Genomic DNA, 17968 nt, shown 5'->3' with positions numbered 1-17968 from the left:
TGATGGAACGGAAGAATAAAGAGCATGCGAAAGTAGACGGAAGAAGCGGAAAGAAACTCGAGATATAAAACAAAATAGAGTATAAAAAGTGGAAAGTGACATAGAGGAGATGTAAACAAGAGTTTTTACTTTTTTTTCTTCTTCCTCTGAAATAAGGAGAAGTAGACGTTGAAATTGACAGAGAGGCATATGAAAACAGTGAAGAAAATCAGCCAATGTCGGAGGAAAGCGGGCAATGTATAGCAGAACAAAAACAAAAAAAAAATAGAAAAGAAAGAGAAGAGTTGTGAGAAGGAAGACAAGATACTGGAATGTTGGAGAAAGAAGGAGAAGTTTGATCCAAAGCAATGGAAAACAGGTCGAAATCAGCAAAAAGAAAAGATAAAATGAAGAAGGGGTGGGAGTAGAAAGAGAAGAAGACGTTGAAGATGATGAAGATCGGAAGGAGATGACTACAGTTGTTGTAGTCAATGCCGAGGGATGGTCGGATAAGCTAGTTGGTAATTAAGCTCTGTATTTGCAAATTACATGGTATTTAGGCGCTCATGTATTGCTCATCAATCACGCCCTTATCGCACTGTCTGTCCTGGCTCATCCTACTCCTCCCACTCAACCTCCTCCTTCTGCTCCTCCTCCTGCTTCTCCTACTCTTTCTTCTCACCCTTATACTGATCCTTCTCCTCATCTTCAGACATCTCTGCCTCACAGCCAGCCCTTTACATCGGATTACCCTGAAGAAGGATGATTTTGTATAATGTACTTTGAACTTATCCTTTTTCCTATATCTTCTCTTTTTTCACAGCCCTCTCCCTCATCTTTCTCTTCAAACCTCTCTTTCATTTCCTGCCTTTTTCATCTTCCTCCACGCTCTTCTTCTTCCAGTCTTACTCCTTTTTCATTTTCCTACCTTGTTTTCTGTGCTTTCCACTTTGGTTTTCTATTTTTTTCTACTTTAATTTCCTTTCCCCTATTAACCATCTTCTTCTCATATCTTACTCCTATACTTCTTGCTAGATGCTAGTTCCGTCTATTCTCCTTCTTCCTTTTCCTCATTGCATAGGATAGGATGCAATAATAATTATTCTTTTTTCCTTTCCATTATATTCTCTATGATTTTCTTCCTGTTGTCCCACATTTTATCTATTTCTTATCTCTTCTGTTCCTTTATCCAATACTAGTGCAGAACTGTTAAATAATTATTATTTATCTCTTAAGTTTGATTTGATTTTATTGTCAATCTTTGTAAATGTTACCATAGGCAACAGCCTAGTAACAATTATCAATAAATATATCTATCTATCTATCTATCTATCTACAGTTCTATCCTTTCTCTATTTTCCCTACACCTGCCCCTCTGCATCCTTCTCTTTCATCCCCTTCTCCTCATTCTCCTCCTGCTATCTCACTTCTTTCTTCTCCACCACTTCCTCCTTTTCCTTCTCTTCTCCTCCTCATTTTCACCCTCTCACTTTTCCCTAACTTCGTCTTCAACTTCCTTCTCCTCCTCCTACTTCTCATCCTAATCATTTACTCCTCCTCTCCCCATCTAGTAAGAGTTACTTGTAAATATGGTATCAGCTGTAAGAGGCGTTGCTGAATTTAGCTACAGGGGTGGCTTGGGGTTTCACGCTGGAGAGAGAAGGGTGGCAATCGTGCTTTTTTAAGCCCAAGTAACACTCTTTCGACAGTATACACCGCAACCACACATGTGTTGAGATTATCCAATGTGGCCACGTCATCATCATGAGACATGTGGTTATCACAATAATGCGGTATCCCTTTTACGGACTTAACGGATTTGTAGGGTGACAAACTGAAATAGTGTTTTCTGTTCTTCCAGAATAATCTTATGGTTCAACATTTTAAAAATTAGATGAATATATTTCTAGCCTTTGCAATCCATACTTGATCGAACAAGATACAGAATGCGAAATAATATTGTGGAATTATTGAGTCAGTCCGATAGGGCTACACTCTATGTTGACGCTCTGTTTACAGAAATTAAGTATAATCGCATGGAATATTTATGCTTGTTCATCATATCATAGTGGAAGTTCATATGTGTATTTCCATAGACATACAAGATCAAAATGTTCAATGCAGGTCTATCCAGTCAACCTAGAACTATTCTATAATTTCAAAAGTTGATTCAGTCACAAGTCACAAGAAAAGGGTTGGAATTGCACAATGTAAGGTCAGCCGATCTTTATCACGTGACTGAATCATTTTTTAGGAGACGTTTTCTCTGAACAACATTATTGGTTTTAAAGTTTATGATAGTATGAGATGATTGTGATATTTTTTCATCTGGGTTGTCGGGTTGGATACGATAATTTCACCACGTTTCAATCGAAATATTCCTAATTATTTTTTTCCTTCAAAAACATTGAAAGAATTAGAAGAAATTTTAATTAAAAAAGTTTTAAAATTTTCTTCAACAATTTTCTTGCTTTTTAAATTTTTCCTTCGTCTGTTGCAGGTTTGGTTCCAGAACCGGCGGACAAAATGGCGTAAAAAGCACGCAGCTGAAATGGCAACGGCGAAACGCAAACAGGAGGAAGCAGAGGAGAGCGACGAAGAGGGCGATATGCGACAGAGCGCTGCCAAGCGGCTGCGGAGAGAACTAGCAGCGCACTGTGCCGCAAACCCCGCCATGTAGCAGGGGGCATGCTGGCCCTCGCCACCGTCGACGGCCAGTGACTAGGCTGACCAACTGGCCACTAACAGTTGTTATTAGCAATGACATTATTGAACAGTTGTGATTAGCAAGAACAGTTTCACTGGCACAAACAGTTGTGATTAGTAACTGGCCACTGGCAGGTATCTTTAGCAAGACAGTGCCGCTGGTACGGGCAATTGTTATGAGCAAGGACACCACTGGCACAAACAGTTCAACTGTTGCAGTAGGTATGCGACTGGAAACTGACATGGTCTCAGAGGTTTTACAGCTACAGTGGGTTGTTTGTTGGTGCTTCGTGTTTGGGGAAAATTGCTACTGGCACGAGAAAATTGTGACTGGCATGAGATAGTTGTGACTGGCACAGGAGATAGTTGTTTCTGGTATGGTATAGTTGTGACTGGCACGGAATAGTTGTAACTGATACGGGACAGTCATTGTTACAGATATGGGTAATCGTTACTGGGAAGGAACAGCTATGAATTTTCAAAACAGTTATGACACTTATTGAATTCTCCACCATGTTGTCGTCAAGCATCATATGGAACAGGGCTAGGCATTGAAATATAAGTACTATCATGGAAAAACATACAAGAATAAAATTGAGAAAATTATGTCCAACTTCCACTATGCTAATTACCTTGTCCAAATTTTACTTTTATTCAAGTGCTTGGTTGAATAATTCTCACTTTCTACTTATAAAATTATGGTTTGAGACCAAAAGAGTATTTGTGGACTCCAAAGATCAATGTGAGTAGAAGGATATGAGTCCTTCTTCAGTGAGTAAAAAAATGAAATATTACTGTGTAAAGATTTGATGGCCCATATTTCATGCTGACTGCGATTCCTTTGAAGAATTATAGATTGAGTACCGTCTATTCCTGAGAAAATTGGCAATTAGATTCACTGTTTCATGCGAAGTATTTGCGACAATTTTTGATCAAAAAATTCAATTTGAACATTTTACTATGTTATCCTAGTACCGAAGTCCTGTTCCGAATGATTGATCACACGATTCCACATTACAATGCCAGCGGATGAAGACTAGTACAGTGAACGATTATTATTTATTTATTTATTTAACATAAATGTATAATTATGTAGATAGGGCGGTGCGGGGTACGAGGTTGCGTGATAATCTAAAAAATTTGAAAACTCGAATTATATAATAACGATGTTGACCTCATGCACATTGGAACACTGTTGATAAAGTAATAAATATATTGAAGTCAATAGATATACACACTCAGAGAATATGATATTATTATATAATTATGTAACAAACATGTCCGCTTTACATGATTCTTCTTGTAAATTTATATAAAATCGTGTAAACTAGACCTGAGACTTTGTAATATAGTATCGAAGGACATTCCAATGTAATAACATAATGTATTTAACTTTATTGATGCAATAATGAATTATGTATGTACTATTTCTTGTTCAGGGCTAAATGAAATTTGAAAATCTTAGGACCTTTTCTCGACATATATATTTCTACCAAAGTTCTAAAGCTGAAACATGTCATGAATGATAAAAATATATGGTGAAAAAAGGTACTTCGATTTTCAATTGCTATGATGTATGTTCTGTATGTTAGTTGAGAGATTTTATTTTGAATGATTTCTGGAGGAAGAAAATTTATATTCATGTATTTCAGATACTTAAAATATTTAGAAAATTATCATTCACTTGAACCTACAGTACTAGAGGTTGAATTTCAATATAATTTGAGTTTTTTCCTCTTTTCGAATGAACATTTTCTCCTTTTTCATCCGTCACAACCTCGTTTAGGTTATTGATATTAAATTTGAAAATTTGAGGGAATTTCTGGGAGTAAACTGGAAACACAAAGTTCTCTCTCGTTCTACTTGTCAATTGTGAGGGATTAATTATTTGAAGTTGATGATTTGTAATGAATTATTATAAATTGCTAATTTGTAATTGATAGGTCTTATTGACATTGTATCTCTCCTCTATATATTTGCGTTACCAAAGAAACAAATTACTTAGTACTTAATCTTCCGTTTGTAAATAACCAAGATATGATGAGATATTACGGATAAGTTCTAGACACATTATAATAATGTGCTATATTTCAAGATGATATAAAAAATTATTGTCACTTACTCATAAACATTCAACTATATAATTATGAATCAGTGTTTTAACCATTGTTAAATTATTATTTCGATTTCTGACAGACGTTTTAAAAGTGATTTTCGCTTGAGAAAATAAACATCGTGTAAAAATTAGTTTCATTGTTTGTAAAAAAAATAAACCATCGATGCAAAAGGTGCAATTGCGTTACTTATTTACAACATACCTTTTTTGGGGGGAATCTCCAATATCTATACAAGAAAGATCATCATTACGTGTGGATTCTACATGAATTGGATTTCCTACACATTATTTCAAATACACGAAATGTGTATGGAAAGAGCAAGAGGACATTCAAAATCCAAGGATAAGCAATCAAACAATATCATTCTTGATGAGGTGCATATATTGGAGAAATAAATGCTTCAGTGATGATTCTGATTTATTATTCAATTTTTTCGATGATATGAGTATCAAAATCAAAGATCATATTATTATTTAGAATTAATTGAACTTCAACAATCTACTCTCATGAGCGTAGTCACTGATTCTTATAATTACTTCTAATTATTTGTCTTGGCGGATTTTTTTCTTGAGATTCTGGTTCCTAGAACAAACAATTCTCAATGCCAAAAAATCTAAGAATGAAAAAGGGATGAAAAGTTTCTTCAGTTCCGAGACAAGAAGACTCCAATAATTGACTTGGTTCAAATCGTAGAAATCGTAAGGCAACCGAGGCTGCCTGCCATGCTTCTTATCAAATAAAATCTTGTTTTTCCATTTTTCTTCTTCTTTCATCTCCTTTCTTCTCCATGTTTGATCTTCCCCTCATCCCTCCTTGCTTTTATTTCTCTACTACTCCCAATTTTCCTGGATGGGATTCTTTTCCTTTTTCATCTCTCCTCCATCTTAATTAACTGCCTCATCTTATTCCAGTTTTTTTCCTATTCCTAATTTCCATTTCATTTATTTATTAACACACGAGTAGTCGCTCCCGCGGCAAATTGCCGCATAATTGTAACTTTTGTATGTAGCTTTGGGAATTTTCGTTTCCCAAGGTTGGCAGCTCATGTAATCCTTGCTTTGACTGTCCTCAAGACAATCTTGAAAAGTTTGAGTCCTTGAACAGTTTGAGGATGACAGAATGAACGTTGACTAATTTCAATATAAAGGTATTATCTTCCTATTTTATATCCCATCTTCTGATTTAAATTCTCATTTCCTCTTTATTCTATCTAGATGTCGGAAAATGAGTTGAATAAGGAAGGTATATCCATTCCAATCATGAGTAGATTATTTTATCCCATAAAAATGATTAATTCTAACAATAAATATACAGTATTTATTTTTGGAATCTCCTCCATGTATTATGTTATTATATAAGACTATGATAATCTACTCAGTGAATATGGATTCCTACATTGTATAAAGCAGGCAACTCGTATTGGAAATAATAGCTCTTCATGTATAGATCATATTCTGATAAACTTTAAAAAAGATATAATACCAATAGTTTTCCCAAATTCTATTACAGATCATTTTATAACTATTCTGGGAATTAAATATGATGCGGTGGAACACAATCACAACAGAAGAAAACCCTACTATGAAAGTATTGACTATAATAAACTTTCATTAGCACTAACAAATGAGACCTGGAATTCCGTGTACCTGCAGGAATGCGCTGATAGTGCTTTGAAGAAAATGATAGAAATACTGAAGAAATACACAGAAGAATGTAAAGTTATTAATAGAGTATCGCACACAAAAAGAAAAATTAAGCCTTGGATTACAAATGGATTAATTACATCAATAAGGAAGAGAGATAAATTACACAGACAAAGCAAGAATAATACAGCGAATCTACAGCTTAGAGAGTATTATAGAAGGTACAGAAATCTACTAACAACTGTAATAGAAAATGCTAAGAAACAATACTTTTCAAGGCGATTTGAAACTTCCAGCAACTCTAAGCAAACATGGGAAGTAATAAGAGAAATAACTGAAGTGCAACGGCCAAGAACACAAATCCACCAAATCAACTTGGAAGGGAGAGAATTGAAATTGGGAGATGATGATAAAGATATGGCAAATTCTTTCAATGAATTTTTTATTAGTATTGGATCAAAACTGGCCCAGGACATTCTAAATAGCGATTGTAATGGCGCAGATGAGCATGCGGCAGCTGATCAGATAGTCTGCCGGTCATTATTCTTTACACCTGTCAGTGAGGACGAAATGATAAAAATCATTAATAGTCTTAAAGCTAATAGTGCACCTGGACTCGATAATTTAAAACCAGATTTTTTCAAACAGAATAATACGATACTTGCCAAGCCTTTAACACATATTGCAAACAAAATTTTGAGGAAGGTGTTTTTCCTGAGTGTCTTAAGTGTCATTTGTCCAATCTTCAAAACAGGAGATAAGAAAGATATGAATTGCTACAGACCCATATCATTACTAAGTACATTATCAAAAATTTTTGAAAAGTGTATAAAAACAAGACTGATCAGCTTTCTTGAAAAAAATAATCTTCTATCGCCAAACCAATATGGTTTTAGATCTAGTCACAGTACAAATGATGCTATCCACTATGTGACCACTCAGATTGCCGATAAAATAAACACTCAAGAGAAACCATTGGCAGTATTCTTAGATTTAAAGAAGGCTTTTGATACGGTGTCACATGACATTCTTCTTTCAAGGCTTGATAACTATGGAATAAGAGGAGTCGCATGGAATCTTTTCAGGAGCTACCTATCAAACCGAACACAATGTGTCAAAGTCAATGGATGTATAAGCAACAAGCTGACTGTAAAGTTTGGAGTGCCACAAGGAACAGTACTAGGACCAATTCTTTTCTTCTCTACATAAACCCATTATGCAACATGGAAATTAATGGATCAATCACCACCTTTGCAGATGATACTGTTCTACTGTTCTCTGAACCGACCTGGGAGATGACCTGGAGAGAAACCGAGACTGGACTTCAGAGGGTGTCTCGCTGGTTGAGTGAAAATCTGCTAACATTGAACCATGAGAAAACCTTCTTTCTGACCTTTTCGGCGACTCAACATGGACAGCCAACAGGAGATGAGATAGTAATCAAGAATCAACGGAATAACACTTCATACACAGTTCGCAGGAAACAGTCACAGAAATACCTGGGAGTTACAATGGACTCTTTTCTGCGCTGGGATCATCATCTCAATGAATTATGCGGGAGACTAAGGAAGACTATCTGCAGATTCAGGATTCTGAGGACACTGGTCGACAAGGGATGTCTAAGAGTTATCTACTTCTCTCTAGCTCAGTCCCTCATGCTGTATGGGATTGTGGGATGGGGAGGTGCAAGCTTCTTGCACATCGAACCGCTCCTCAGGGTACAGAAGCTGATCATGAGGGTCATCAACCAGAAGCCTCCACGCTATTCATCAGACCAGCTATTCAATGAGTTTGATGTGATGGATCCAAGACAGCTTTACTCCAAGGAGATACTATGCAGATTACACAAGAACCCAACAACATTTCAAACCAGAAACCACAACCACAACACCAGATACAGGAATCTTCTCATCACTAGTGTTGCAAGGAAGGCACTATACCAGAGACATTCAATCATTTAGCACCAAATTATATAATCTACTTCCTGCAAACTTTAAGCAGATTAATCATCCTAGAAAGTTCAAAACAATAGTACACAATTGGTTGATGAGAAAAGGAAGACAGAACATAGAAAACATTATTTCAAATAACAACTAACCACCTAATGACTTACTAAACACTAACTGATTAATAATACGCACAAAAAAACAACAAAACCTACTCTAGAACATGGTACGCCATAGTGGAGTAGGTCAATTTCCACACACAAAAAACTAAACAAGTAGAGGACACATTATAAGAATTTTTTTGTAACTAACTATTGTATGTAATATTGTAATTTATCTAATATTTTGTGTAATTGATGTTGTAGTTTTAGTTTTTTTGGGAAATAAACATTTTATTTATTTTATTTTTATTTTTTTTTTTATTTATATACTATTAAATAGTATATGATAACATAAAGCACGTTGAGAAAGATTTGAAATTAATAGATATTAGAAGAGGATTGTTAAAACAAACGGTTTATAGTCTGGGGAGCCATAAGGGTGAGTGTGAGCAAAATGCTAGCGCGCGACCACTAACGTTCTGCAAGTCCGTGCGATTACTCACGTGTTAATTTCCTTTTCATCATTTCTTCTCATACTATTTATCTTTCAACATTCGTTTCTTTATCCCCCTCATCAAACTCTCAACCTCAACCTCTTTATCACCTTAAAATTCCATCTCAAATCATCCCCTTCTAGACCCAACCTACTCTTTCACTCTCTCCACTCCAATCTCTTATTCCTACTTATTCTCTTCTTCTCCCCGTCTTTCTGCTTCTATCCGATTTTTCCACCTTCTCTACTTTCCTTCATTACTTCATTTCTCCTTCCTTTTCCCTCTTTCCCTTTATGTTGCTTATATTTTTCTTCCTTCTCACCTTCTCTTCTTTCACCTCTCACTCTGTCTCTTATTCTCCTCTTTTACTCTTTTTTCCGCCTTTTTGCTTCTATTCTTCTTATTTCACACCTCTCCAACTTCCATCTGTCACTCCTTCGCCTATTCTCCCTTATCTCCTCTAATTCTCGTTTTTGTTTTTGCTTGTCTTGTACCATTCTTCTCTACGCTCACCTTCCCTTCTTCAACTACTTACTCCTTCTCCTCCTCTTCTTCTATGCCTAGATTCTCCCATTCTTCTACTTTCTTACCTTCTCTACTTCCAACTCACTCTTTTTCTGTCTTTTCTTTTTTGCTTCTATTCTTCTATTTTCTTATCTTCTCTACTTCCGCCTCTCACTCTTTGTCCTATTCTCCCTTATCTCCTCTTCTTCCCATCCATTTTTTCTTATCTTCTTCTATTCCGTTTCTTCTCATATTCTCTACTTCAACCTCTTACACCTTATATTTTTCTCCTCTGTCTATATTCTCCAATACTTTATCTTTCTCACCCTCTCCTCACAAAATAAAAATCAATCAATCAAATCAATAAATCTCCAATTTCAACTCTTCCTCCCACTCACTCTTTTTTGCTTCTATTCTCCTTCTATTTCACCTTCTCTACTTCCGCCTCTCACTCTTTCACCCATCTCCCTTATTTCCCCTTCTTCCCTCCTTTTCTGCTTCTCTTCTTTTATTCTTCCTCTTTCTCACCTTCCCTTCTACAACCTCTTACTCCTTCTCTCCTCTCATTTATTTCCTTTTTCGATCCCCCTACTCGCTTCCAACTCTCTCTCTCCCTCCTTTATTATTTTATTCTTCTCCTTTTTCACTCCTTCTACTTACTTCCAACTCACACTCACTCCTTTCCTCCACATCATTCTCTCTTCCTTTCTCCTCGACCAGCCCCCCGAAGCTATCACTATTATATCACTGTTGACACTACACTGGCTTGCTCCCCACATCGGATAGTTCCGGTAATTGAAAAGATAAGAAGAATCAATTGTCTTGTGGCGCCTCAGCCGACAGCGACGCTACTCCCCGTTGCTAGGCAACAAATAGCACCTCTCCACCTCCCTCCCTCTCAAAGAGTACCCCCACTGACCCCCCACAAATCCCGCCATTGTTGAAAGCCTCACCAGCAACCCCAATCGGGGTCTATCTACCAGCCTCTCCAATCCCAGCGCTAACTTATCAGACAGCCAAAACAAGTTTATCAAAAATAAGGCTGTGCAACAAATGTTCCAGCTTGTACAACATGGTTGCTGGAGATAAATATTTGAGGTTTATCAGTTGTTTAATATTGTAGACGACTTATTGTTCTTCAGATATTTTTTTTTTTTTTGTAGGGAGACTAATTCATGACTAATGAAGGCTCACGATTATATTCATACAAAAATAGAATAATAAGTCATACATGACGTTTTTCATGATTATGATAAGCTCATGAGCTCTTATGAAAAAATATGCTGTGCGGCAATTTTTCTAGTTGGTTGGTACCGGTACCAGAGAGAATAGAGTGGAAATTTGAATCAAATTGAGATTGCAATAACTTAAATTGAATTTGAATTTAGTCCTATTCTTTCTGGTTAAAACAACTAGAGAGAAACAATGAATATAGAAGGAATAAAACTGTATTTTCTCTAGAAATCCGATCAAATTTGTTAGCTATCAAATGAATATTCAATTAATCGCTATCTTATTGAGGTATCAACAGCTAATGGAAAGCAATAATAAACTATAATGAATCTGATTCCATTGCAAATATGTCATTTCGCAATATTGTTAAATTTCATTGGATATCATTGAAACCAACCTTTCGACTTTTATTAGTTACTAGATGTTGTTACCAAATTAGTTAACTCACAAGTGACTCGATACATTGAATACATGGATATAAGAAGGATCCATCGTTGGTGGCTGTTGGAGAAACATTTCCACAGAAATGATGAAGTTTGGATTGAGAACTGAATAATTTTCATTACAAAACTAATTAACTTGTTCAGGATGTTCAATCTGTAGTTATCTCTATAACACTAAAGCAACGCGTCAAATGCGTCAATAATGCGAATTATGTGGGAATAAGCTGTTCTATTTAATCAAAAAATCAGTTCTTCTAGCCTGTGATTGAAGTCAACTATCGTCAGAGCAAAATTATCTAGGCTTTGAAAATAGTATGTCTAATTGTCTAATTCCCGATAAAATGAATAATTCAACAATATAATCAAAATGTTTATTCTTTGAACTCAGTTCACTCAAATCTTTAATTTGGATTAATTGAAAGAAGAAGGTTGATTACTATTCTATTTTCGTGTAGATAATCATTAGTCACGAGCCTTCAACGATATTACAAACTGAGAATACTATATGAAATCTCTACAATCACAATATAATAATCACGAATCATAATATGATCCTGGATCTTAGCCACTTTTCCACGATTCATCAAAGATACGAGTACATTGTCATGGTTCCGGAACCATTTGTTTTGATAAACACACTGAGAAAATAGCTGCAACTAACTCAAAATGGCCGCCGGATTATCTCCTGTTATTGGTTCTTCATCATTCACGCCCATTTCTAACAGCGTTCAGCCTATTTGAAGAGAATGTTTTTCCAACACGTTGTTTTTCTTCTTTTTACGGTAAGTTGCTGAAGCATTTATTTCAGTATAAATATTTCTCAATGTTTCTAGTTTCTCGAATGTTTCTATTGAATAATTTATTTCAAATTGAAGTTATTGATTGGCATTTCAAGTGACTCATTTCAATAATATGTTCCTTACACAAATTTACCGATTCTCTTCTAGTGGTAAGGTGAGCATGATGTTTTATAATATAGACCTCAATGATTATCAGCAAAGAATTCTAGAATCAGAAAACATTTCGAACTGTATAGAATCTCGTTCTTCTGTATAATCGAAGACAATATGATGAATCATATTAAGATATAATATAATTATTTTAGCTATTATATTAAGATATTTGTAGTTTTGAGTTTCGGTAGATTGGTAAAAACCAATTCAGCCTATCTCCATGCATTTTTCAGCTATATTAATATTGAAAAAACTGGTCAAATTAAAATATGTAGGCTATGATAATTAAGAAATATAGTGACCCCGCATAATATAGTAGGACTATTCTATGAGTGATTATGATGTTCATAATATAATTAGTATCAAATTGTCTTTTTCGTTAGGGATACTCTTGAATAGAAATAGAAAATAACAATTTAAAAAAAAAGGGTATTACGAATTTTATTTTCTAATTCTATCTTCTATATAATAAAAGCGAAATGGCACTCACTCACTGACTGACTGACTGACTGACTGACTCACTCACTCATTCGCTCGCAGAACTAAAAATCTACCAGCGTTTTTCCAGCGTTTTCTTAGCTTTATCGAGAACAAATGAACAGAAAATGTTAAAATTCAGTAGAGCTCAGCTAGGGTGTAAAAATGTTGTGTTAGAAGGAATTCGCAATAACGTCAAAGATACGCCCAAAATTAGCGCTTTCCAGCGTTTTTTTGCTTGTTCTCAGATTTATCGAGAACAAATTGTTCAAATTTAGTACAGAAGGTAAGCTAGAGTGTAATAATGGTGTGTTAGAAGGAATTTGAAATAGGCCTAACCCCAAAGATACGCCAATAATTAGCGGTTTTTGCGTTTTCTCAGTTCTTTCAAGTAAAAGACAGAAAATGTTCAAATTCGGTACAGAGGTTTAGCTAGGGTCTAAAAAATTTGTAATGAGGTGACTTGAATATTTCATCAAAGATACGCCCAAAATCAGCGCTTTTCCAACGTTTTTCTCAGCTTTCCTGCGTTTTCTCAGTACTTTGACTTTCTGATGGAATGAAGCATGCTCAAATGAAAAATGTAGGCAAGCGAAGCGAGCCCGCTGATCTCATTTTTGGACGATCCAGTCGGGGGTCCAGGGGCGGAGCCCCCTGGCTAGACGGATATGGCGAGTGAAGCGAGCCTGACGGCTAGTAATTTTTATATTTTATTAATAGAATATCGTAACCGTTGTTTGTAGTTTGATAGGATTAGGTATGTTGCATTAGAGTTGAAACGTACTATATTGTTCAACTCGTGACGGGTTATGATAGAAAACATTTTTTTCCACCAGTTAATGTAGTAAAGGTTGAAGATACTCAAAACTAAGTGCAGAACAATGTTCTCAAGATAAGTATATTTTCAAATCATCAAAACCCTACCATTTTATGTAGTGACGATTTCGACACTTGAAACCCGAGTATTCCATTTGAAAGATACAACTCGCTCTCCTACTTGAAAACAGCTTACTTGAAAAATGAATAAACTCGAATCATAAAGAATACAGCTCAATTATCCTCTCTTGATATCACTCCATCACATCACCAACATCTCTTGAAAATAATAATAAATTGTGAAGCACTTCCAAATTCATGATCGCTTCGAAAACCATTCGTTTTATCGTATTTTAATGGACCATCAAGTCAGAGTCCCGTTCTCTCCTCACAGAGTTATTAAAAGATCTGTCTTCTGGAATTGTTATGTGGCTTGGAAACTAACCAAACGATGTAAGCTCCGAATGTTTAGTGGATGAGCATTTTGCAAACAAAACTAGACCATCAGCACTCAACGCTCTAACTCCTTGTCATCAATTCATGTCATTACTTATTCCATGTTTCCGCTTGCTTTGCATCTATTTTCTCATGTTCTCTCTTGCATAATTCGCTCTTCTGCCCTTCTCATGATTTTTCAATCGATTTCCATCCTTGTTAGTTATCCTCCTAGACTTTATTTTTATTTTATCCTTCATGTTTCCCAACCTCATTCTCTATCCTCTATGCTTTCAGGTTTTTTCGGAATTCTCTTGGATGGAATTTCTCTATATTATGTCCGTTCCCTTTTGCTTTTTTGTTTCCTAAATCTCTTCTCTTTTTGTATTATTGCGTAAATTAGTATTGCACTAAAGGGTTGAGTGTAACAGAGGGCCGGTCGCGCCCTAACTTCACCCTCCTAGGATGACAGCAATTCAATTCAATTAAATGTAGACGGCAATTCAATTTAATGGAGACAGAAAGTCAATTTCTGTCCAATCAATTCTTCTCGTTTCTTGAAGTTTCAAGTTTTGCTTTCCGAAAAAAATTAAGGTATACCCCAATTTCCAAATTTCTATACGTTTCTAAGACCTTTCAGTCCAAAAAAGTGATTTTTTTACTTTTTATTTCTTACTTCATTCTTTTTAAAACACGCTTTTGATCCTCCTGCTCTTCCAGTTTCTAGATGTCCATACTCATCCTCTTTCTTGTTATTTTTCCTCTCCTCACCCTTCCATTCATCACACATTCCATATATTTGAAGACATTCCTTTCTCCTTACCAACTTTTCTCATTTTCCCAGCTTTTTCTGCTTCTTCGATGTTCCTAATTCTTATTTTTTCCGCCTTTCATCCTTCTTTTATCCTCTTCATGCCTCCTCCATTCGATTCAAGCAACCATTCTCTAATTCAACCAGTCATTTTTCCCCTCCCCTCCCACTCACAATATTACTATCATCTCTGTCTTCTTCATACTCAACGCTAGAGGAGCAGACGTGAAATAGAGTGAAGGGGTGGTAAAGTGGTGAGGTGTGCAGGAAGCAGGAGTATAGAGAGAATAGGAGGTGAAAGGGGAGGAGGAAGAGCAAGGAGAAGACGAAGAGAAGGAGGGTGAAGAGGATGACAGTGCCGAGAGGGAAGGGAAACACGCACTAAACTCTAAAGAGCAAGCAATGCCTTGTAATCCAATAAAAACATTAGACTCGGGGGTTCAACAATCACTTTTATGCTGCCATCTCCATCCAACGAAAGCTTTTACGAGGCATCCTCAGTCTCAGAGATAACAAAATAAGATGCTATATACTCAGATAGAGGAAGAGAGAGTGTGTGTGTGACAGAGAGAGAAAGTGAGAGGGAGTGGAGGAGAAAGATAAATGCGATTGATACTCATGGGGCGGAAGGCGCGATTTCATTGGTGCTAAGTCATGATGTATGAAAACTCTAATTTTCGGCGATGTAGCGACTTTCCGTTTAGGGGAGGGTAGAGAGGGAGAAGAAGAAGAAGAAGATGATGATGATGATGATGATGATGATGATGATGATGAAGGGAGCAGGAAGAGGAGAATGGGGAGAAGATGATGATGATGATGAGATGATGATGATGTTGAATAAGGATGATGAGAAGAAGCAGGCTGGTGAGTGTAGAGGAAACTATGATTAGTTCCTCTCTTCAACTCACTCTCTCTCTCTTTCTCTTTCTCTCTCTCACTCTCTAACACTCTCTTCCCCACACGCTCTTTCTCTTCCTCTCAACAAATGATGAGTTCAATGATTCAGAAGAAAGAGCAATAGCAGAGTAATCAAAAGGTAGAATTAAGGATGGTTGAGGAATCAACGGTGGGGGAAGGGAAGAAACTGGTAGAAGATATTGAAGGGGCAGAAAATGACTTGGAAAGCTGAGAGTGGCAGAAGAAGAATAGGAGAAGAAATAGTGGGTGAGAAACGAGACAAGAGCGATAACACGAATTCATGATGACCGACAGAGAAAAGAGGAAAAGGAATATGAAAATGAATGCAGTTGAGAAAACTAATTCAGTTCCTGCTTCTGATTTTCAACCTTCAATATTCATAAGCTATAAGCTATATCATATAAACGCTATAATATTCTTTATCATAGCCTAGTAAGAGTTTGAAGCAATAGATTGCAATAATTGCAATACATTTCTTTATTCTATCATTTGTTTAAACTTACACAAGTGCGACTCAAATTGCAAAGCTTTGACATGGATAGAGACTTACAATCAACAACTCGTTGAATGAATGTACAGTCAGCATCTCTTTGAATCTTCTATGTAATGAGAATTGGGCACGGATTGGAGGATCTTTTTATCCAATTATATTCAGTGGAAACAGGTGTACCCTGAGTTTGAAGCAATAGATTGCAATAATTGCAATACATTTCATTACTCTATCATTTGTTTAAACTTACACAAGTGCGACTCAAATCGCGAAGCAGTTTGATACACGAACGCTCCAGGTGCAAACTTCAGTGGTAAAATACCTAATAATTATAATAATTTCCTTGATAAAATAATCAATTTAATGTCGAAGAATATATATTTTTCATAATTTGATTCAAAAATTTGCTTCCATAACTGAGATCAGATTTTATATTTATACAAACCTGAAATGGCGACTATTTTTTAAAAATCTGTGATACACCAATCTGAATCTCAAAACAACAGGAATTAAGTTATTTGGTAGGTATTCTATTCCAATTTCTTTTAAAACTAAGAGAAAAATAGAAACCCTATTGGAAATAAGTAATTTCAATGGAAATAATTCTGAAATAGCCTTTCAATATTATTTATACCGGTACGAGTAGGTCTAACCTATACGTTTAGGCTAACTGAAGCATGGATGAAGTCTAGGATGGTTAGTTATCTACTTTAAAAATGTTATTTCAAGTATTTCAATTTGTGTTTCTCATACGGTAATGTCTAAAAATAATTTAATTGTTTCAAAAATACATTTTAAATCAATCATACGACTTGTGTACTAAAGTATTTTGATAGAATGAAGAAAAAAAATTTCGTCTGAGAACTCTTTGTCTACTTTTGTACAGTCACTTTCAAAAGTAAAAATAAAATATTCTGGATAACAGACATCGCAAAGCTAGAGAGAGATAGCGCTATCTGTTTTGCTGTATGATAGAAAAGGACAGCAACAGTATTGTCAATCCTACACTGCCATTATAACCAGGACCCCACTATACAACCTTTCCCTTCTATCTCATCTAGCATGTTACCAGCGTATGCACAGAAGTTAGTGAGAAGCCGCAAATTGGACACTCCACATTCCAGTAGGTTATATCAAATATTCGATACTGGATTTCTCGGCGACTCTACATACTGGTCGCCAACAGAGATTTGAGTACCGGTATTAAGTATCCTCAGTAAAGAGCTCACTTTCAAGTTTGTTGGAATAATAGTGAAATTTCTCATAATATTAATTGACTTTTTCATAAAAATACGGTTTAATCCCTTTGAAAAAGTCAAGAAAATAATCCTATAATTGAACAAATTCAAATAAGTCAAGTCTTTAAGCCCGAATGATGGGATCCCCAACTGGAGTCATAAGGTGGAAGCCACAAGTTTGTTGGAATAATAGTGAAATTTCTCATAATATTGACTTTTTCATAAAAATACGGTTTAATCCCTTTGAAAAAGTCAAGAAAATAATCCTATAATTGAACAAATTCAAATAAGTCAAGTCTTTAAGCCCGAATGATGGGATCCCCGACTGGAGTCATAAGGTGGAAGCCACAAGTTTGTTGGAATAATAGTGAAATTTCTCATAATATTAATTGACTTTTTTATAAAAATAAGGTTCAATCCCTTTGAAAAAATCATGAAAATAATCCTATAATTAAACAAATTCAAATAAGTCGAGTATTTAAGCCCGAATGATGGGATCCGCGACTGGAATCATAAGATGTGAATCGTGCTAGTGTGAGTACCGTATATAACCTTTAATTTAGAAGATATCATTTCATAACTTTTTTTTGAAGTCCACTGCTATTACATGAAACTTTATTCCGTAATCAAATCAAAATCAATCTAGAGTATTGATTATCGTCAA

The 17968-nt window shown here is 35.7% G+C and overlaps 1 protein-coding gene across 1 annotated transcript in view; it reads left to right on the top strand.

The window, feature by feature from the left end:
• The window catches only part of LOC111056490 (homeobox protein Nkx-6.2), a 56105-nt gene extending 51129 nt beyond the window's left edge, over positions 1–4976 (top strand). The window contains exon 3 of the mRNA XM_022343856.2: positions 2480–4976. Within this exon, the coding sequence (XP_022199548.2) occupies positions 2480–2659 (180 nt within the window). The 3' untranslated portion in view covers positions 2660–4976. The remainder of the gene's footprint in view (positions 1–2479) is intronic.
• Positions 4977–17968: the final 12992 nt, after the last annotated feature.

The sequence above is a fragment of the Nilaparvata lugens genome, chromosome 4 (genome assembly GCF_014356525.2).
Source record: "Nilaparvata lugens isolate BPH chromosome 4, ASM1435652v1, whole genome shotgun sequence".
NCBI classification, from domain to species: Eukaryota; Metazoa; Arthropoda; class Insecta; order Hemiptera; family Delphacidae; genus Nilaparvata; species Nilaparvata lugens.
This window is presented reverse-complemented; position numbering and strand designations above follow the sequence as displayed.